This window comes from Filicampus tigris, chromosome 1, assembly GCF_054856515.1.
Source record: "Filicampus tigris isolate MCC_2025a chromosome 1, RoL_Ftig_1.0, whole genome shotgun sequence".
Classification (NCBI taxonomy): Eukaryota; Metazoa; Chordata; class Actinopteri; order Syngnathiformes; family Syngnathidae; genus Filicampus; species Filicampus tigris.
Window position 1 is genome coordinate 23,653,173 of NC_141217.1, and position 23,555 is coordinate 23,676,727.

Below are 23,555 nucleotides of genomic sequence, written 5' to 3' on the forward strand. Positions count from 1 at the left end.
TGTGCCGGCTGCATGCAAGATGACAGTAATAGACTTGCGTGAAAAGCATCCTCTGAATAACAGCTGACTTAAGGGGAACCTGCCTGGTTTTGTCATTAACAGAATCTGGAAGACTTCACATTTTTACCTCTGCCAGTGAGGTAATGTTTTTTTATCTAAGGTTTATTACTTTGCAGGATTATGCAAAAAAAATACGACTTATCTGAATTCCATGAAACTTTGATGAGGACAGGGGCATGGGCCAAGAGAGAAGCCATTCCATTTTGGTGCAGATTTGAATAAAATTAGAGCTCCAGGAACCCCCCTCTTTATTTATTTTATTTTTTCTCTCGTATTTCTTCATTTTCCCTTCAGTTTCAAAATTCATACAGGAGGTGGCTGTCTATGAAGGCGTACGATTAAGATGTTTTCAATCTTTGCTGAGGCATGAGGAACGACATTCTACTTTGTCTAATATGATTGTGCAAAACTTACAAATGAGACTGATACAATTATATAGAAATACAGAAGTATTTTTCTTTTGCTAATCGCGCAAGAAGTCTTGGTGAGAATCCAAAGCAGTGGGACCTTATTTTGAAATCTAGAAAGTAGAGGTGGGCGATGTATATCGTTATCGATATCATCGTCAATCTTGCGTTCACGATGTGTAATTTTACATTGTCGAGTTTTAATACCGCCTCTGACTCGAGTCAGTCGACGGCCGCAAAGTATGAGGAAATGCTGAAAAATCAGTGCGCATTGACGGCAGAGGAGGAGGAAGTGAGAATTATTCGCCGAAACAGCGGGCAGGACCCGGTCACGTGACTCTGTCCGCACTGCAGCCGAGCTTCAAGTATGGAGGAGTGTCCGGCGGGGAATAATAGCAAAGCGCGAGTCCACGTCGTCCGTACAGTCTGTAAACGGTTTGGGGTTGACAAGACTGACATCTGTGGGAATAACATTGTTAGATGTGCCAAAACGGTCACTGTGAAGAGCAATTCTGACCGCGCAAGCACGCTAAACAAAAGCTTAAACACACACACTCAGAAAACAGTCGCCAAGTTCAACCAACAAATACAAATGCACACATGCACTCACGCACACACACGCACTCAATACTTTAGCGAGCAAGTCAAACGTGACATCCTGGATGATCGGTTAACATTCAGTTTACACGCTTTTAGTTCGCATCATTCATAACTAGCCTGTATTCCAGAGGCATGTTGCGCAAACTACGACGGCTTATGAGTATGACGCCAAGATGCACCCAAACATGAATAAAGTCACAAGTATACACGTCACAGCAATGAAATAGTGGGAAAATGCACTTTTCGGTAAATTGTAGTTTTGTTATTCAACTTTATTCTGAATACGTTGGCCAATGTATGAGAATGGGTGTTGTCATGACGACGGCGTTTTTTTCTCTCGCTGGGTGACACTTCGTCACACGTCACATATTAAATACATTTTTTCTCATTCTGATTGCTGTAGTTAACACCTTTTTCTCCTTCTGATTGCTCTAGTAGTTGTCAGTGGTACACAAGTACTTACTGCAGCTCAAAATGTCTCATCATTATGGAATAACAGCAGAGACCGTTAAATGACATAAATTTGACCAAAAATAGATGTAAGTCTATACATAATTTTTTTGTTCTTTTTTGTTAAATATTGTCGTAGAACAAAATTATGTTTTGCAGAAGCTGTATTTAGCAATTTAAGAGATGTTGTCCCCAAACGCTGTCCATCCACAATTGGTCTGTGAAGCAAGTGCAGATTTAAAATATTTTTTGTAGAATATCGTAAAAAATCGTTATCGAGTTTTTTGAAAAAATATCGAGATATATTTTTTTTGCCCATATCGCCCACCCCTAAAGGCAACTGAACATTGTTGGAGGCTTACATTTTTACTGAGTGTCATATGTGTGTTTAGGCATCAGCAGTTTTGCTCCTGCACATGCAGTCTAAATGTTTGTGTGCAGTCACTGGTTCATGGCCATACTTTTTACTGCGGTTGTTGCCATTTCGTTTACCTCGTTTAGCAGTTTGTTAGCCAGATGAATAATGGATAAGGTGGCTTGTGGCCCTGGCAACACGCCAAGCACATCTCTGTGATGCGTTAGCTCGTAAAAAAAAAAAATATATGTGTATATATATCAAGCCCACCGACTTCCCTCCATCTCCCCCCGCCGCCTCCCTCCGACTCCACCCCTGCCACTTGTGGATGACAGACGAGTTGATACATAGGCGCTCACTCTTGTTGAGTCTTGCCGGTCGTGCTCTGGCTGAAGAGAAGGCCATAAAAAAGATTTTTTTTTTCTTTCTGTCATCATGCACATAAGGCTTCTCTCGGGTTGTAGAGAGGAACATAACACTACACATCTCTCTTCATTTGACTCTGTTGTGCTGATCATTTTCTTTTTTCAAAATTGCCATCAACAGATATCACATCTTAAGAATCACCCATGAAGCCGTATGTCCGTCCATCCACCATGGTCACATTGGACCTGGAAATCATCCTAGTGATTTTCATTTTGACGAGGTCCAGATAAATATCATAACAAACGTGTTTGATGTCCATCCATTTGTTTGCTATTGTGTTGAGTACTTGATGTGGGTAGGGAATCTTAACTCATTCAGTGTCAAAAACGTTTTTGTATGACTTTTCACAGTCCAGCTATTCAACCCCAGGAATTTTCTTTCTTTTTTTTTTTCTCATTTTTTCAGAAAATGTCCGCCACTGAATTTAATCATTTGAAATTGTAGCATGATTTATCGATAAACCGTTTGATCCTGAATATTGCACATTATCAACAGTATTGTACTATGTTCGTGGAGGTTAACGTAAGACGCGCAAATAGCATTGAAATGAACCGACCAAAGGTGAGTATAACAAGAGGGCAGCAAGAAAACATGTCGCTTGTCGTCTAATATTGCATCATCGAGAGCCAAGGCACTCAACAGAGTACATTTAATGTCAGCATGATTATTGTTGTCTTTTCTCCCTGTTCATCTTCTCAATTTACAATCACATGGAATTGATAAATCTGGCAACCAATGTGCGACTAATTTACGTCAGCCATGTGGCTCGGCATGGTAGCTCATTGGATCTGCGGTGAGTCGAGTACATACCATGCAGTGGAAATTGGTTGTTAAGGCGAGGCGCAGGTAAAACTTGGAAAGTTCAACTGTCACTTACAGTACTGACTCATCGAGACCAACATCCCATAAACAAGAACTTTGCCATAATATGCAGAAAAAAACATTTTTTAACTTCCTTTGAAAAATATCAAAAGAACCCATTGAATCAAATGTGTTTCCAGTAGTCCTTTTCCCCCCAGCACATTTCTCTTCAGTCCTTTTTATTTTGTACCTTGTAACACCTAGTGGAATATCAAGAGAGACATGTAAATTGATGCTATTCTGTGCTCTGGTGAATGCCGAGTCCTTGTGTGTTTTGTTGTGTGATGGTCAGCGTATTCCGCCACAATTGTTTAGGAAGTAGATGAACACCTGGTACTTTGGATTATATGAGGGTGTGTTGGTTGCACGGGGGCCTCTTTCCCAGCATTGCCTTTCTTAAATTTGTACGCCATTGCATTGCAACAGTGGTCCTGCTGATTTCCGTTTCAAGAAAACATTTCAATATTGTTTTTCATATAAGACAGGGTCTTGTTCACAAACACAAGTGCCTCTACCCGCCATTAATGGCTGCTCCGCTGCCAGCGGATGTTAAGACTTATTAGAAAAATGATCCAGCAGGACTGTCACGCTCGCCTGGACCTTATTCTTCTTACACATTTCCTTCAATAATCACGTCATGTTACACTCAAATGCGATCACTGCTTAGCCATGTAGAGCGCTATGAAGCAAGCTATGCTGAGCAAAATTCACGAGAGAAGCAATAAATTGCTTGTAATGAAAAAAACAACAACCATATACCCTGGGCATAATTCATCGATCATTAATCCATTTGTTGATGGAAGAGTGGGACGTGCGTCCGGTCGTCCACAGACACAAATATCCGTGTGGAAACATGGAACAATGGTTCCGGGCATCGCAAATATAGCTTTAAAATAATACAAATTAATTAAAAGTTTCGACTTCGAGGCATACATTTTTGTGTCGCTCAATTTTTGTGGGAGATTTTGAACTGTTCATCTTATTCCAACTACATTTTTTAAAATTCAAGATAAAAGCCAAAAATATAAACTTTTTTTGTTTTTTCCTCCTATTTTCAAATTGTACGACCGATTCAAACTGTTCCAACTTAAAACGATGACTCCACATAGTGGCATATGTATTCCACAACATTCCATATCATTCAAAGTTGTTCAATACCATTTTCCATACTTCCATGTCATTCAATATCTCTCCACATATGGCTGAAAAGTATATAACGATGTAAGTATTTCATATTGGTCGATACATATTTAATTTTTTGTTCCTTTTTTGTCCTTTGTTGTATTTATTTTTTTTAACTATTGAAGTCGGGGAAAAAAAGGTTGCATTTAGGCAATTTTATTTTAACATGACTGCTTAATATTAAGATTAGACTTAAAGAAATCAATGCAACAACGAAACTTACACCTTTCCAAAGCTTGTTAAGACTGAATAAATGCAGCTAAACAGGCCATTCATTTGCCCGTATCGCTTCAATAATACAATAATTGCGATTTCCCCATTTAGGCACAATTCCAGCATGCTGTCAGACTGCAGCGCTATTAAAAAGAACCGGAAATATGAGGGATAAAAAGATAGCAGAACTACAGTGACTGACTAGTTTGAAAGAACGTGAGCATATGCATGTAAAATTTATGGCAGTCTCATTTATAGGCTGAATCTCAACAGAGCTGGCCAATTAATATAGCCCCTTTCCCTCGATCAGAGAAAATCCAACTCGACAGGCAGCCAGCAACCAGTGACAGATACAGAGAGAAAAACTAGAGCGAGCTCTGTTCTGTACATGCAAATGAATGGGCACTGCTACCAAATCGCTTCTCACTGTCAGTTTCAATAGGACAAAGATGATCAGCATGTTTGTGTTACATCTGTATGTTGTTGTGCACTGTTTAGAGAGAGATCCAGGCATGCATACAATGAAAAAGCACCAACACTGAAAAACAAGTGGGAAAAAAATGCACATAAGGGCTTTTAATGGAATTGGAATGGAAAATAGAATACTTTGCCAGGCGTGACACTCATTAAAATAAAACAGGAGCTGTGCGTGAAAGAAGTGTTCACTTTGTGCATCCACACCGATCGTCATCTGTGAATAGCAGCACACTCCTTTGGCCAAATCAGTTTTGGGCTTTGGAAGGATTTTCCTGCATAACAGGAGAGGTAACTTACAGTATGCATATAATCAGAGCTGGGCATTTTGCAAAAAAATTGCGGTCCCTTTGTCGCCGGGGTACCCTTCCGCCGTCCGTTTATCCGCCATTTTGTCCTTCCGGACCAAATAGGAATCGCCTTTAGGCTGGTCCGACTATCATTTTAAAGGTGCGTGCGTTAGCGTTTCCGACTACCAACTTTGACAAAGTAAAAAAAAAAAAAAATTTAAGTTTCCCGTTTGTCTACAAAATTGGCGTCTGTCATAGGCGGATAGGCGTATAATGAAAACTCCTCCTCAGGTACACATTGTGGTGTACGGAGCTTTAAGTTGGTATACATTCAGTAAATGGTGATTATTTGATGCATGAAGCCGTTGTGTTTCTAGGGGTTGAACCAATTCGTCGACAAGGAGACGAACTATACGGTTCCTTACACATCTATGTTTAAAGCTCTAAATTGACTAATCGCTAATCATCAATTAGGATCTCATCTTTCAATGGGCCAATTTACAGAGGACTTTCGACAATGTCCTGTGGAGCATCGCCAGCCTTCAGATGTCCCAGAGTACAAAAATAAGATGGTTGTGGACGAGAATAGCGGTTAGCCTTGCTAGCTTTGGCTACTCAGAACGCCTCTAGTGTTAAAGTAGTCATTTAGCGAGGGCAGAGGTCCTCGCCAACATGTTTTGTCAATTAATGTGCGAACAACAGCTCTGTGTGCTAAGGATCTTTATTCATCTTAGATGTGGATACAACACGCACCGACATCGCAACACTTGTGTCACTCTACGACTCTATGACGTAACACCTGCCACACAACTAACTGCATGTAGCTGGCATGTGCTCCAAGCGTGTGGAAATATTTGACCAAGAATGAGAGCGGTAACATGTTCACTTTGAAAATATGCAGGTGTATCCCTAAATAGCAAGTGAAATAGAATCAGTGAAACAAAGCAATGCTTCATCTATTTTTGGAGCCTGGCTCTGCTGTCCCATCTTAAAACACGCCACGTGAGAACACAAGATGATACTTGTCGGCTCGTTGAAGAGAAAAACATGCACAGGGCTCCCACTAATTCACAATACCAATATTTAGTATCATAGTGAGTTTTATTATGAATCATTTGCTTTTATTTGTTCCTCTTCTGGTCCTTCAAAATGTCTCATTGCATGAAACCATGTCCGTGGCACAAAAAGGTGGTGGATCACTGCGCTTTGCTAGAAATATATCAATGACATCATTAGTACCGGTAATCAGTTTGGGCCCGACTTTCATGTCAATGTTCACATGCAAAAAATACTGATTTAAATCCGTCTGACTGCATTTCATGGTGCAATTTGTGTTAGTTTTGCATTCCATTCCTGTTGTTTCATGGAAGGGGGCATTCTCTGTCTACCAGCTCTTTGGCTAACGCTTATTATATTAGTGCAATTGGGACCGATCACTGAATACTCAAGGTAGCCCTTTTGTGTTTTTATAATTATTGTTGACAATTTATAGCAGAGGTATTCAATTAGAATTCTAGGAGATCAAGGCCAGCACTTTGTTTTTGGTCAAGCCGAGGTCCGAAATTGGTCCAATTACAAGCGTTGGTCAATATACAGTCATGCAATGACTACAAATGAGGCTTATGAAGACCTCTGATTTTAGAGCCTTCACTGTGCCCAACATCGTATACGTGTTTTTGTTCTGTGGGGGGAAGAACTCATACAGTAACAACCATTCAAATCTGCTGTGCTACCATAGCTGCTTCGCTACGGCCAGCTTCCAATTTGTAATGACTGGTCGTCATGTTTCTCACTGCATTTTAAGACATGTGCCAGATCGTCCTTGGCTGATTTCCAAGAACCGGCGTCTGTGTCGACCTTCAGCCTCCTTTCTCAGTGCTGACCTTCCAGTCTTTTCAGTTTCCCAGCTTGGCTTGGAAGCTTTCTGAGGTCCTTCCACAATCACTTGCCAGTCACAAGTGTCAACCTTCACTATCACGACATGCTGCAGCCATGCTGCAGGAGTTTTTTTTTTTTTTTACCCACCGTTTCTGTCTCTCAAATGCAATGTTATTGGGTTTCTCTTCATTTATGCAGTTAAGTCAGCTTATTCGTGCCATCTCTTCCAATGTGATTTCAGCTATTCTGTTCTTTTCTGACACTATCTTAATGCATTTGAATTTGTGAAGCATGCTAAAATGTTGTTTCCATTTTTATCGTTACTTATTTTCTACATACAATCGGCTCTAACCCTGACCACTTCAAAATTATTTATTGCTACATGATTATTATCCGGGTCACTGATGGTGTAATGGTACACACGCCTGAGTTGTGTGCGGGCAGCGTGGGATCGGTTCCCGCTCAGTGATGGTGTCTGTGTGTGCCCTGCGACTGGCTGGCGACCAGTTCGGGGTGTAGTTTGCCTTTCGCCCATTGTCGGCTGGCATAGGCTCCAGCACCTCCCCGCGACCCTGTACAGGATAAGCGGTTTGCAAGATGACACATGATTATTATTCTGTAAGTTTGTATCATACCTTTTACAATTGAGTTAATGATCAGTACACAAAAAGGCCAAATAAAAACATGCTAATTGTATGCGTCCATACAAGTCACAGTGTGAAATGACATGCTGTGAGCCATTCACTCAAGAAAATGTCTTCCTGCTTTGGCGGTTTTGGATCATATTTCTATTGCTTGCAAAACTCATACATTCCATTGAGGTCATGTTGCAAGCTGGTGTGGCCAATATTCAAGCAAATTACTATCTGAACATTCTCTGAACAATTTATCTAAATCAAATGCCTTTTAATAACAAGCTAATTAATTTGATTTTAAATGAGTTTTCACCCTCACAACACAGACCACCTTGCACAATATAAATGAACAGAACGACTACAAATATATCCCCAAAATGTTCACAACATTTTCAGTCATGCACGGGGTGGGGGACCTTCTCATGCAATTTAAAGTAAGCAGTTTATTAATATGATTACGCCTCTCGCCCGTGAAACAATGTAACAGCCACCTTGCTCATAAGAACATAACATAAGGACTGGAAAGAATCCAACATCAGGAAAGTTGCAGTGATGCAGCAGAAGTGCTGGCACACATAAACGGGGTGACGCATGAATGCTGAAATAGCAAATGGCAAATAGTAAACACAGGTGAGGGGATCTTGACTAAGTGCAACACACTTGGAATGGTGTGTGTGTGTGTAAAAGGCCTTAGAATAGGCTAAAACAACGTGTAGTTTAGCAGAGGTTAAGGCTGCGTCGCCTGGCAGATGAATGACGATTGGAATTAATACCTCATTGAGACAATTGGGACACCTGCAGCGAGCCTTCCCTCCGCAAGCTCAGCTCTACGCACTGCTGCACATGGGGATTCGGCAAACTAATTAGCATCATTTGTGGCCTTGATACATTGCAAAGGATTGAGAAGTCTTGATTGAAAGATGAACGATGGATCGATGTTGTACCATGTTATTGTGTCTTGTGTTTATGACCATTTTTGTCACACATTTTGTGACTTATATACCCCATCTTACACGGACCCTCAGAAGAAATAGAATCTTACACAAGGAAGCCTGTAGACCCATCAAAACAAGTTTGACTACATACTTGTGGAAGAGCGTTGACCAGGTCTAACCCAGAAAATAAATGCTGCTTCTTGAGAAAAACATCCCTCATGTGCTTAGTCATCTTCATGCGCTTATTTTTCTACTTTGGATTCTCGCTTTCAGGGTACAGCTTTGCAAATCCTGCAAATATTAAGTTTGAGCATAAGGAAATCAGCGCATAACGATGCCTTAGCACTTTTCATGCAATTTAGTGGGTTCAAACATCTACTGTTGGTGCTTTCGGGATGAAATTTTACATCCGCACTGGGTAAACATCATTTTATTGAATGAAATTCATTTGGGATTTCGTCCTCGCGTTGCCATCAAAAACCAAGGAGAGTCACCGCATTGAGTCATCCATCCGTGGCAAACAAAATAAAAAGCGTACATGTGCAGAGTTCATCCTTTGAGGCTCTGACAATGATGATGATGAAACTCACAATTGAGTAACTGGCACGGGGGTGTTAAACTTCTGTGGTTCCAAAGTACAACAAAATGACGTACGGCGTCCCTCATCTCTCATTGTTTTCCTTTAAAATGAATCTTAAAGGCGAGATTTGCTTCGACTGCTGATAAGCCTTGCGGCGTTTAGGTGAAGAAAATCATCATGCAGCACGGCCAGCTGTTGTGTGCATCTTAAAGCAGCAGCCCGGAGACACTAACTGCACACGCCACACACAACCCACGCGCCTTATTGACCCATCACTGCCAATCACTTATTGAACTTGACAAATGTCTCTCTTGGCACACAAACTATAACACACGCGCAACTTTTTTTTCGCCCCCTCTCACCGTCATCATCTTCATGATCATCATTAAACAGGGGAGAGCAGCTCCGTTGCCTCCTCTAATAGTATTTGTAATTTCAAAGGATTCATGAAAGAGATGTTAACCTTGTGCGGTACTGGCCATATTAAAAATGGATCAAAGCGGCTCCGCTTTGATGTGGACGAGGGCTCCTGCCAGATCCGTGTCACCCTCTGCTGGGAGGATGCGGCATTTCACCGAGCAGATGCCGTTGCTCCCGTCTTCCATGCACACAAACAGTTGTAAAAGTCGAGAAGGTAATAAACAGATTGCAAATAATGACCTTTTTTCTTTTTCAGTCAAACCGGTAATCAGGTTTTGTTATGCATTTGAATTTAATCTGTTAAGGAGCAAAGAGGCTGCTGAGACACCTCTGTGTGGGTGATGATGATGATGATGATGATGATGATGATGACACTCATGATGATGGTGGGCAGTATATTGGCGTTAGGGACGTGTGGACCGTGTGGCGGGGAAACGAACGGCAGAGATGAAGATGGAGGCAGGGATGGAGCTGGAGAAGACAGAAAATGAGAGAGCAAAGAAACATAAATAATTGATGCTCGATCCCGCCTCGCGTCTGCCGCCTGCTGTCGTTGAGTTTATTCCGAGCCGAAACATAGCATGACCTCGTTATCGCATTAGGAGAGCAGTGAGGAATGGCTTTTTAAAAATACCTTTTGAAATTTTAACACTATGCAATGGATGCAAATGCCTCCGCACTTCTTGTGTTTAGCTGCAGCTGCAAATAGGAGACGCTGAGGATTAAGTAACATTTGTGTCAGGGCGAGGCATCATTGTTGGCTGTTGTTTGTGTTGGGGCGAAATAGAGTGCACTGCCTGGCTGCAAACAGCAGAGGTGCTGTTGATTCGCTTTCAGCTGGTTTGCGGTCACACGTCAAACATAACATCAATAATGGGAAGTTGATGCACGCACACCTCTGTGATGGCTTTGGACAGCATTATTGCGATTATTGTGAAGACAACCTGGCATTTTCAATGTAGCAAATGTCAGGGCTGCTCCATTATGAAAAGAAAATATTAATCATGATTATTTTTGTAACAATTCAAATCATTCTTAGTCAAATGATCATTTATTTTTTGGGTACAAAACAAGAAAATGTTTAAAGGTAAAAAATAGAATTCGCTGTAGCTGCTTTACTGGTGAAGAGGACTTACTTAATTAAGTATCGGTGGCTGGTTTCAGCAGCCCCCACAAGTACCTGAACTGAACTGAACTTTGAAATGAGGCTGGTATCGGCCTGATTCCTAATGAAAGGCAGCTAGTTTTAAGTTGTATTTTTCTAAAGTAGTGGTAGTGCACATTATTACTTTTTGATGGAGATGTCAACTTATTGTTATTTACCTGTATTCGAGGACAGAAGAACTAGTTTTTAATGGTTGAATGTTATGCAAGATTATTAATTTCTGACTTACCAGCGGAATCTCAGAGAAGCACAAGTGCGTCGTCTCAAATGTGGGTAGTAGTTAGACAGTTTTAAATTCCTCATTCCTGTTGAAAATGGCAAAATGTCGATGAAATTGAAAGGTGCTGGATGTTGTCTTAATATTCGAAATATTTATTATTATATCATATTATTATAATAGTTATGACAGGTAGTTTAATAAATTAGTTTCTAAATAGCATTTATATTGTTTACATAGATTTCAGTGTATGTAATGGGTTTTGTTATTGGCCATAAATTAAGATATGTCTGAGTTGAATGTTACCGTATACAAATAAGAGAGAGACTTAATGCTCAGATGCTTTGAACCATCGGTAAGCTAATCAAAATCGGTTGGAGAACCCTCCCTCTCTAATGGTTTGTAAAAACACTTTTGTACGAGAGATTCTTTTGATTAGATTCCAAACAAATGGAGTTGGCTGACATCTCCCAAGACCTCGAACCGCTTTTGTTTAGCCGCTACACTGTTGTCACCCTCCCCTCCTGCGGGACGACAGCGCTATTCTGCAAAGCCTTTATTCTTGTTCGTTCGATTCCCGACCCCTCCTCCCCTCTCCCTTTTGTTAAGACAGCCTCTCTCCAACGCCCCGCCATCGCTCTCTCTCTCTCTCTCTCTCTCTCTCTCTCTCTCTCTCCCTATCTCTCTACTCATTCATTCCGCCGGCTCAGGGCTCGCGCGCTCAGGAGGAGCGTGTTTGTGAAACCAGCAACACGCCGCTGTCGTTTATCTTGGGAAAGAAATTGATACAGCGGACCAAAGTGTAAGGAGCTTCTTTTTGCTTTTTGGCAACACTCATCCTTTCCTATCATTTACTCCCCCCCCGCCCCATCTCTCACTTGATCTCTCACTATTGCCACATCTGTGCGCCGACTTGGCTCACTTACAGCTGCCTCAAACGGCTGAGTGTGTTGACACTGGGACCACTACCTGATGCCGGGGAATTAAGCGCGCTTTGGATACCCGGAGTCTGCTTTGTTGCTTTGGCTGCTGACCGCTGTAACGACCCACCACAGAGAAGGGACACGTAAATCCACGTGGCCAAGACAGCAGGCATGGGCCGAGACGATCCAAAGGAATGGATGCTCAGGGAAGCGTAAAAAAAAAAAAGCTGACAATGAACTGATGAAAGCGGGCAGAGAGTGAAGAAGTTATTTCCTGTAAGGACCCGTAGCAGAACGTGATGATTGATCAGATCAGGGTGCAATGAGAGCTTTTTCCTCTCATTTTTGCAGTTCGGGTGGTAATATGCTCCAGGAGAGCACCAAAAATCTCCACCTCTGGCTGCGTCTCACTTATTGAGTTATTTTCTTTTGAGCGTTGATCTTGCGTCTCATCCTCATGGAGCCGCTCTGACAGGTTGCGTGGATCGCAATCCTCAACTTTTCTCCCATTTCGACACTTCTTAATATGCTGTGAGGTGCAGAAGAGGAGGAATAACAAGCCCATGAGCATATGTTCTTTTATTTATTTATTTTCTTTAAGACATCCAGCTGCTAATCTGCCACAGTAGACACGCGCCAGAGTTGGTGTCAGGTTCTCATGTGACAGGCTTGTATATCTCTTCACCGTGACCAGCTTGTCCGCGGGATAGAAAAAAAACAGCTGTGTCGAGTTAGAGGAGCAAATTGTTGTTCATGAGAGCAGCGAGACCTTCCGAAGTTCCGTGGAGAGCTTGGAATAAGATCCCAGGCTCTTAGGGAAATACTTGACTCGTTGCCGGTGAGCACCAGACCTTGGCATGGTTTCTAAAGGCTTTTGACACGGAGGCAGAAGGCTTTTAGGAGAAGGGAATCCCCCGATCAACCAACAAATCAGCAATCAGGGTCAATTTTAGGACAGAAGAGGATTCCTGTCGGTGTTGAAGTTTTCCGCGTGGATATATTACAATTTAAACCATACTTTTTTTTTTTTTTTCTTCATAATTCGGAGGCATAGCTGTCCAACACTGTCATACGCATATTTACAACCACATTATCACCACCCACTTATACCATACTTTTATATTCACTGTAAGCGCTAACACATTCCCGCCACTCGCACATATACCACAGTGAAATTCCATTAGGTTTTTTTTCCAAGGGGCCACGACAGGATGTAGGTAGTAAGAAGTAGTATGGACAGGTGGCGGATTGACTCCAACAAGTCCCCTTCTGTCCCACCTTCTCCCCCCACGTGGATGTTATTGTGTTTAAAAATGCCTTGCCTGGATACGGCTGAAAGTTTGCAGCTACCATTCTCAGCCGGAAACAAGCACTGTGTTCCCATCACAGTTCACAGCTGGAAACGCACCTGAAAACCGGACCATTAGAGTTGCATTTTTTTTTGGTCTTTCTTCACTGAGCGTCGTTTACGCAACCGCCGTCATTTTCTCCAACGGGTCTTTGGGCGCCTCTCGACGCCCTCCTCGCCCCGTTGTCTCCTCGGCCGCCCTGGAGGGAAGGGGGTCAATGGAGTGGACCATGGCCGGGTGCCATTATCCTTCGCCAACACCGCCGGAGCGGGACCGGAGGTACCATCACAAAGTGTCTCTGGTGGTGCGCTACTTCATGATCCCCTGCAACATCTGCCTGATCCTACTGGCCACATCGACGCTGGGATTCGCCGTGCTCCTCTTCCTCAACAACTGTAGGTTTATACCTTTGAATCCCGCATTCTCCTGATTGCTGTGTTTTTGTTGAGGTCCCCCATGCAGTAGTATGCCACCAATAGGATGGAGGATGGCGGATCTTGACACACTTTTGTTTGGGCTACAGAAAATGGTCACTGGAATGGGAACAGAAAAGTTGTACAAGTGGATTACAATAGTCAAGGCTTTGGAAATGAGAAATGAGTAAGACAAATACTAATTCATGTTTTAGAAATAGGGCTTATCCACTTTGCAATCATCACAGAATATACAATATGTTATGTTTTAACGGGGATAAGGCATATCATTTCTGACCTCATTTCAAGACGGACAGAATGTCACACATTGTGACGGCACTTGTTAAATGAACAAACCGGCAGAGCTGGGCATACCGCCTCTGTGACAGACCAGTCCGCCTAGCCGCCTATGACGGACACCCATTTTGTAGCGATAAACAATAAACGGGAAATATATATATATTTTTTAAATTAAAAGATGGATTAAGCATAAACAGATTTTCACCCGTAATCGTCTATTTTCGCAACCCCACCGCCCGTACATGGTATCGATGCAAAGCTACGCTTCTCTGCTTTCAGAAGCATAAATGGTTCATGAGTTACGGTGATATGAAAAACATGTCATCTTCGTCACTTTCCACTATGACATACGGCTTCCCCCACCCGGCACAAAAAAAATGTCAGCGACGGTAATGTATATGGTATCGACAGAAAGCTCCTCTCCTCCGCTTTCAGAATCCGTTGGAATTACGTTGCTATCTTAAAAGGTTCATGACATGAGTTATGGTGATTTGAAAAACATGTGTCATCTCCTGTCGGAGACGACAGGTTCGCATCTAGTGAGATTTATATGACTAGCTTGCTCCCAAGTCTCCAAGCCTGCTGCACCTTTGTCATCATATATTGTTGTTTCACATTGGGTTTCACCACACCTTGTTTATGTGTGTGGGTGTTTTGTATTTTATTTGGCTGTGTATGTTTATAATGCACATTGTGGTGTAAATGAAATAATGCTACACTAGAAAGTGAATTATCTTGTTGGTAACTGACAATCTTTGGCCACGGACCTGATGTGAGGCATTGGCCCAATCCCATATTAAAACATAATAATATTAAAAGTAGTATACTTCGGCTTAAGGGACATTGAGCCGAAGTGCGGCCGAAGTGCGGGCGTCGACAGAGAACTTTGCAGAATTGGGACACCGTACACACTCGTACCCTCGCGGGAATGCGCAAGTGGAGGTCACAAGGGTGCAAGTGTGGGTATTGGGATTGGACCACTGTGGATGCACTGTTTTTTTCCCCAAAACTTTATTTGACAAGCTGCAGTTGTCCCACGTTTTTATTTGTCCAATTAAAGTACACGGAACACGAAATGCGTGTCAAGAAGAAGGGGAAGAATGGAGACGGAGGAGTCGAACGCAGGGGAACTCAACAATATTATCAAGCAGCTTGAACTGTGAAAAGAGGGGATACTGTCAAAAGCCATTTTAAACAAACTTTTCGGCGTTTTTAGTGAGGCTTTGTAAAGGTCTTTGGGCAGAATGATGTAGATACACAAAATAACCACATAATAGTACACTATCTGATGGAATATGACGTGTTTGTTTTTTTTGGGGTGGGGGGGTGGAGGTTAGACAGATAAACGGATCAAAATTTAGCGGTAGTCGGTCACAGTTTGTAAACGCTAACGGAAGCCCGTTTAAAATCATAGGCGGACCGGCCCATAGGCGGGAACTATTTTTTCCGGCCGAGCAAAATGGTGGATAAACGGACGGCAGAACGGTACCCCGGCTGTAGGCGGAACGTGATAAATGGACCGCGATTTTTTTGTAAAGGTGTGTTGAAAATGATGTATCGTGGCGAGATGGATGAAGCCAGCATGTGATCCAAGAATGTACTGATTCTTATTGCACTATATTTGCAATACAAACACACCCACAGCCACATGCTGTCAAGGTGTTTGACTTCAAATGAAAGGGGAAAGTGATACACACAAAAACATACGTCTTCCTTCACGTGGCTAAATGTCACAGTCAGACACATATTGATTCACGAAAGGTATTGGCTGAATGATGTTCATGCGGTGACATTCACACAGGCAGCCACTGTGTCAAGAAAGTGAGATGGGGGAAGACTAATATGTTTTTGAAAAGAACTTATGTCCATGAGAATGCAAAGAATTGTATCTCCTCCTTATGCCTTGCTTCTTACTGTATTTTGCGGAGTGTTTGTGTGTTCTATGTGTGTGCATGTATTTTCTGTGGTCATGAGATTTTGGACTATCAGTACAATTGATAAACAGCTAAAAACCCCAGGGGAAAGAATGATGGAGTGAGAATGGAATGTGTCTGTTCAGGAGATGTTAAGGGGTGTAGACCTACTTTGCATTTAATTCATAAAGATGTGTGCTAAAACGTTTGACCAGGCAGGCCCTTCCTCTCTCCCAACGCTGTCTGGCTCTCTCTAGAAAGCTTCTCCCAGATGGAATAGGCTCCGGTCATGAGTGACTGGGACACGGCTTCGGCAGACACTTCATTATTCACTTCAAGCCCCGGCCTCGTCTTTCCACTCTCCTCTTTCTTCCCCTGAAGCCCCCAGCTGTTGACAAGCAATTCTCTGTCAGTCTCGATTTAAAAGTCGGCCGCGTCTCAGGATTCTTGGAAAGTCCGGGGGAAAGACTCGTGGATCCCCGCATTAATGTGTTATGTCGGTGATTTAATTGATGTGTTTTATGGTCCTCACTGTCCCTGGCAGTGCAGAGTCATGCAGAGTGGTGTTAAATGTGCTACAATAGCAGCCCAGACCACCAGGGGGCTCTGTTATGTGGGCCATAAATCCAATTTCTGATGGAGTTTTGATTGAGTTCTGCACTCCAGCTAGCTGCTGCTCTGGGATCCATGCATCACTGAGGAGCACGCCATGCTGGCATCGTGTTTTTTGTTACGTGACGTTTCGATCCATTGTGCCTCCAAGCTTGAACATAATTCATTCTGGTGTCTTGTGGTCGACCTCAGGTTCATTCATATTTACAAACCGTTTTTTTCCACTGAAAATAATGGAAATTGTATTCATGTGTTTTAGAGCCAAACTGTTGGCAACATAAAACCTTTATTAACTGTACAATGTTAAATATCCTTTTAAGCATTGAAGTTATGCTCACCTCTTGTGCGGTGTCTGAACTCAGAAATATTGTTCCAAATCTTCTTGTTGAAGTCTAAAATGTGCAAGCTGGTTACAACTTTATTTTCTGGTTACACTCTGCAAGTATGTGTCCAAAGTATTTCTGTTGGGGTACCTATGGTATGTGCGGATTTTATTGTTAATGCACAGAACATGTGCCACAATTGAATGTGGATCATTTTCTAATTTTGTTTGTTTATAAAAGTACAAGACTTTGCAACATGGTCCAAAAAACTTGCACTTCTGTTTAATTTTGGCAATTGGGTGCTGCCATAATGGACAGGTTGAGTTCATTAGTTCAGGTTGTGATTCACTTGGCGCTACACTCCAATGATAATGTGTTCCTTATATTCCATGTTATCATCGCTGTCCTGTGAAAAACACATATATCCATTTTTTTCATTTTTCTTATTTTTACGTGAATCGTGTTTCTGCGCTACAGACATCGCATTAATGTGACAATTACATTTTCCAAAATTGTGTTTTTCACAGGACAGCGACAATATGACAACATAGTACAAATATCTTGTATCTGTCCACAGAAAATGACATATCTTTCAGCATGGTATTGTTTTTAACCACAAAACAATGATTTCTGTGACATAATGTTCAGATTTCAATAATAACTCTGTTTTTATAACTTTTTTTTTTGCTCTTATCTCTTTCAGACAAGCCTCCTCACTTTACACCTGCTCAGCCTCCCGATGGTAAGTCGCATTGTTGACCACTATTGTTTTGGGGGTATCAGATACTCCAGATAACTTTGGAATCTGCACTGAAAGTTGACGATCGGACAATCACATTAACTTATGTACAATCTTCCTAACTTCCTATGTCCTCAGGGCTCCTTGTCTTTTCCTTCATTTCATGGAAATGACAGTTAAATATATTCACTGTAAATGTAAATGTGGAAACAAATGGATATGATCTTTGGATATTTTTCTTGATGTCACTAAATGCATCTCAGATCAAGTTCAACTGATGGGCTCCGCATTGCAAGTTGGATTTATATTTATTCCTTGTTTCTATACTCGTCATAGGCTCTCCTGGTATAATACACCATCTTACTTTTACACTTTTGAGGGCAGATTATCCATGTATTTCACCCCCATGTTATAGTGTCCTTGTAGTTGTTTTCTGCATTTTTGCAGCATTTAACAAAAGGCAACACATGTCTTTTTCAAGCCTTAGCATGAATATTTATCAGCTGTAGCACAGTCTGATAGTGCTTGATAGATTTTAGTTGTGTAGTTGTTCAATGCCTTGGGCCGGGCTTTTGCAAGCTCTAAAGGTAATGGATCATCCTGCTTATTGGTAGGCACCAAAGCTGGGGGCCTAAAGGGCGAACGAGTATAATGATTCCAGCCAGACAGTTGATGCTGCTGAATCCTACTTTGATACATTAAGTGCTCCATCCTGCCCAACACAGGCCAGTAGATTGTCGTGCTAGAACTGCGCCCATCACGGGGACGCTGTCCTCTTAGTGCTAATAGCCTACTCGCTGTCTTGAGAGATTGTTGAAGGGGATTAATTGACCATTTTTTTTCACTTTGCCTTCCGCCTGCATCTGCTTATTGAAATGTTGTGCGCCAAAAATGCATTTGAGATTTGATTGCAGGCAGTACCATTTGTATCAGTAATTTATTTACATTTTAATGATAACCACTGAATGAACTTGACAAATGACAAACAGTTACGCACATTTGAAAAGCAAACATTGTGACAGAATGTGAGTCTCTGTTGGGAAGCCTGCCTTGGACTGATCTAATTTTACCCACACAAAAGAAATAAAATCCTGCTGATGGACTGAGCATTCATGTATTTTCCGTGTCTGGGGGCACAGTTTGTTTCTGCACAAGTCAAGCGTTTAAAAACTGCTGCAAGCTCTTAATTACCTTTCCAATAGTTCTGTAGGCTTTCCATCAGCAGCCTATGTTTTTTTAATATCCCAAGGAAAACAAAAAGGCCAGTCTCCAATCAGTGGATTAAGCCTGTCCGGTGGGACGCTGTTTCTGCGGGTCATTTAACGCTGGGGAGATTAGTGAGACAATTACAGTCTGCCTCAATAGAAGAGTTGGCTACCATTTGGAGGTTTAGTAGTCGTGGAGGGGTGATTTAGAAGACGCTCCCCAGCATCCAACACTTAATATAACCATGCCATTAGTCAAATCTGGTCCAAAGAGCACAAGCAGGGCTTCCACAGAATCTGTCTTCCACGCCAAGGACACTCCGCTCTTTGGTTCTTAATTACATGACATCAGAGACAAGGATACCAAGGAGCGTGCATTTTTTAACAACCCAGTTTGTTTTGGATCTGCTGTTGATGAGACGTCCTTTTCGGCTCAGAGATTGGAAAGGAATTCTTTTACGAATTAGAGCGATAGAATCCTTGGTCTTGGGGGACAAATTACTCCAGCTCTTAGATATTTATGCTGTGTACCACCCACAGATGAATGTGAAGTCCCCCTCCCTGCCAGATGAATGACCTATAATCACCAGCCCCAACAATGATAAAAGTCACAAAACAGCAGTTAATTAGCTCAGCCCAGCAACGTTCTTTACTGCCTGTTGTCTTTTAATGATAAGACGGTTGTTGGATGTTTGGCCAAAACTAGAAAGCTCTGCTAATAGGCAGTTTGGGGTATTAGAAGTGTACTTTAGGAAGTTCTTTATGGACGACAACAAATGAGCTAACTTCTTAATTTTGGTGCAAGTGGTTCTGAGGAGATGACCTGCAATGTGCAACACTTGTGCAACTTCCTGGCTACAGCTTTTGATATAGCATCTGGATTTGTTTTCACGATGTGTTGTATTCTTTCAAGGATTTTCCAATTCATTTTGGTAAGATACATTGCTGAAGTCATAAAGGATAGAAAATTAAAATGAAAAATTCTTTACAATAATATGTTCTATGTGCCTTCAACAGTCTAAACATGGCATTCTCATTAATATCTGTTTGTGGAATATGAATTAAGCAGTGAAATCCACCTGTTTTTGTCCATCTCAGGTGTCGGCCATCTTGTCACTTCTGTCAACTGAAAATGACATCACAGTTGCTCAGGGCTCAGGTAATGACCACTCACGGCTCACCTTTTTTCTGACACTGAGCCATGATAGGTCGTTATCTGAGCCCTGATGGTGTCATTTCCATCCATCCATCCATTATCTGTACCGCTTCTCCTCACAAGGGTCGCGGGGCGTGCTGGAGCCTATCCCAGCTGTCTTTGGGCAGTAGGCGGGGGACACCCTGAACTGGTTGCCAGCCAATCGCAGGGCACACAGAGACAAACATCCGCACTCACAATCACACCTAGGGGCAATTTAGACAGTCCAATCAACTTACCATGCATGTTTTTGGACTGTGGGAGGAAACCGGAGTGCCCGGAGAAAACCCACGCAGGCACGGGGAGAACATGCAAACTCCACACAGGGAGGCCGGAGCCGGGATCGAACCCGTGACCTCTGAACTGTGAGGCGGACGTGCTAACCAGTCGACCACCGTGCCGCCCGTGTCATTTCCAGTCGATGGCATATAGAACATTTTATTGTAAATAGTTTTTGGGGATTGACTTCCTCTTTAAGAAGGCACTGTTTATAATAGGCAAAGCTTTATAGCCTACAAAAATACTTTTGATCAAGAATCAATTGATCAGATCAATTGATTGTTAAGATAATTATTAAGAGAAGCTCTGAAATTGAAACATTTTTCGTTAATTCACATGATCGGGACCAGAATCTGTATCAGCCGATCTCCCACATGCATGACAGGTATTTTACCTCTTTTTAAAGTATTGTGAGCGTAAATCGCAGATCAATATCAGCCAATCACTCTTTGATTTCTCAGATGACAAATATTTATGCCTTGCCAGAGGTCTGCAATGTTTTGCGAACAGCTCTCCTGACAGCAGCCAGTTTTGGTGCATAACAGAGTTCTCCAGAGGTTATTCCTGACTGACAGACAAAGTATACCCTGTAGGAGATGATATTAGATTTGATCAAAGGCAGTGGGAAACCTGCAAAAAAAGTGGCTGCATCCTTGCTTACACTTTGAACGTAACACCGTCTCCAAATGAATATAGCTTTTTGTCAGCTCAGTGATAATGTAGGAACCAAACACTTTCCAGGATATCATTAGAAACCACGAACAAGAGGGGAGGTCAGGTACACATTTAGACACGTATACACAAATTTGCAGTTTATTCTGCTTGGGTGTTTCCTATGTTCTTGGCAATATGCGTGACTTACAGAGGAGTGGAATTAATTATGACTCCTCAACCTATCTTAATTAAATCTTTTCACATCATAGATTCTTCACAACAGTGACAAAATATCTTATGAATCTCAGAGGCGGGCTTGATTTACTGGCTGAGAAGGTCTCACATTAAGTTGGCAAATTCATGCTGTTAAAGTTGCCTGCCCAGAAATACAAATTCACAGAAGTGTTTTCTGGTCTGACCCCCCTGAAGGCCTTGACTGCACCAAAACAAAGTTGAATGCCCTTTGAAAGTACACAAAACTCTCGGTCGGGGTGCTCTGTTTCATTTCATGCCCCCATCATATGCGTCGTGTTTAAGGGTTATTCGCCAGAGTAGAAATAGCGGTCGGTTTCAAATGAATTAACCTTACATGTCACCACATATACGCAAATTTCTTGAATGTGTTATTCCTCCCTTCTCACAAAGACCGGGCCTTTTTTAGTTGTGACATACACATGGTTATAGAAGCAAATCATGCCAACAACATAATAGAAATGTTTTCATTTGCTCGCATTCTTCATGCGTCCTATTTCATTAAACAGGGTTCAACAGTTTTTAATGTTTGACAGTTTTTAAAGTCGCAATTTTTAACGCAGGAAAAACTCTGTAAGGCCAAAACTATATAGAAAAGGAAATGTATCAAATGTAATAATTATTTAAAAAATGAAACTAAAAAAACAAATGGAATTAAATAAAAAGGCAGTCATTTATTGTGTGCAAAAATAGATGCAGTGGATAAAAAGTGTACATACCCCTATTCAAAATGCCAGGTTTCTATCAGAGGCGGGCATTTTGCTGGTCCGTCAGCAGCCAGGGTACCTGTCCGCCATTTGTCATTCCGTCATTTTTCGTGATGAACTGAATTGTAATCGTCAGTCCGACAGTCCGTCAGTCGATTCATCCGTTGAGTTTGTCAGTCAGTCCATCAGAAGTTCCGTTGGTCCGTCAGTCGATCCTCCCAAAAACATGTGAGAAAACGGGTGTGCGCCAGTGATGGATGATGATTACACTGACGGATGAAAACGTACTTCCGGCATTCGTCAATCCGTCTTTTAAATGGTGTCACATCATTCGTCACCACCACTGACAGACTGACGGCCCGGTCTGTCAGTCTGACGGAATGCCCACCTCTGGTTTCTATGATATAAAAAATAAAACCAGATAAATAATTTTTGCCTACCGTTAATGTGAATGATAACCTGTATGAGTCAATCGATTTAAAAAAAAATCATTTCAAATGCGAAAGTAGAAATATGCAATTGAGATAATTTATGCCCGCCCTTTTATTAGTAGGATGTGGTTCTGTTCAGAAAATAACCAATCACATTGACAATTAATTTAAATGGGAGTCAGCACACACTTCCCGCCATTTAAAGTGCCTCTGAATAACCCGAAACAAATGTTTGCAGTTCTAGTAGATTTTTCCTGACATTTGCTTTCTTCCTAGCCAAAATCTGAAGGTTTTGGGGCAACACTATTTATAGCTGTTCGTAATTTCTTTCATCTTGACTTAAGATCCACTACCAGCTGAAAAAAGCAACCCCAAATCAAGCCATCACCATGCATGTTCTTGTTCTTTTGTTGATAAGTATTGTGTTTGTGTCAAACACACCGTACCTTTTGGAATTACGGCAAATAAGTTTAACTTTGGTTTTCTTTGGACCAGGAAAAATCACCTACGGACATGAGGGAATATATGCAATAATATTGCAGTACGGGTGGGCTAAAAAAAAAATTTGACCTGCTTATCAAAGCTTTTATCACTCAACATGGTCGCACAGAGTGAAAGTACCCTTTTCACCTTGACATACTGTATTGCATGGAATTAGCATATGCTAATATGCTAGGAATGGTTCTTTTCATTGTTCATTGTTGGGATGACGACTTCTTGTCGTGCGTTCCTCCTTAATAATCGTAATTAGTTTATTACATTAAAATGAGAGTTGTTTGGGCAGTGAGGGCTCTAATTAAATTGTTGAGTGGTGTTGAGAGAAATGGTAAAAAAAACACACACACAGGCTCACACACACTGAGACATAACCAGAATGACAAATGTCATTGTTAATATGTTAATTAAGTTAAGAGGTGATAATAAGATTGAATGAAATGTCTTGCCATGTCACTGTGTCACTGAACAATATCGTACTCTGATTTCCTGTTGTTAACTGAGTCCTCCATCACAGTCAATGTCTCCATAATGAGGCTGTGTGAAGTTATTTAAGCGTTGAGAGTGGTGGGGAGAAAAAAAAAACCTGTTCACACACACGTAAACGCACACACACA

The 23,555-nt window shown here is 41.7% G+C and overlaps 1 protein-coding gene across 11 annotated transcripts in view; it reads left to right on the forward strand.

Annotated features, from left to right (window-relative positions):
• The window catches only part of agrn (agrin), a 263,386-nt gene that overhangs the window by 78,093 nt on the left and 161,738 nt on the right, over window positions 1-23,555 (forward strand). For 9 of the 11 annotated variants that reach the window (XM_086027847.1, XM_086027856.1, XM_086027871.1 and 6 more), the window contains one exon: window positions 17,685-17,723. In XM_086027847.1, the coding sequence (XP_085883973.1) occupies window positions 17,685-17,723 (39 nt within the window). Of the gene's footprint in view, window positions 1-11,873; window positions 13,816-17,684; window positions 17,724-23,555 lie in introns of those variants that run through there. The other 2 variants (XM_086027900.1, XM_086027939.1) reach the window with 1 other exon arrangement.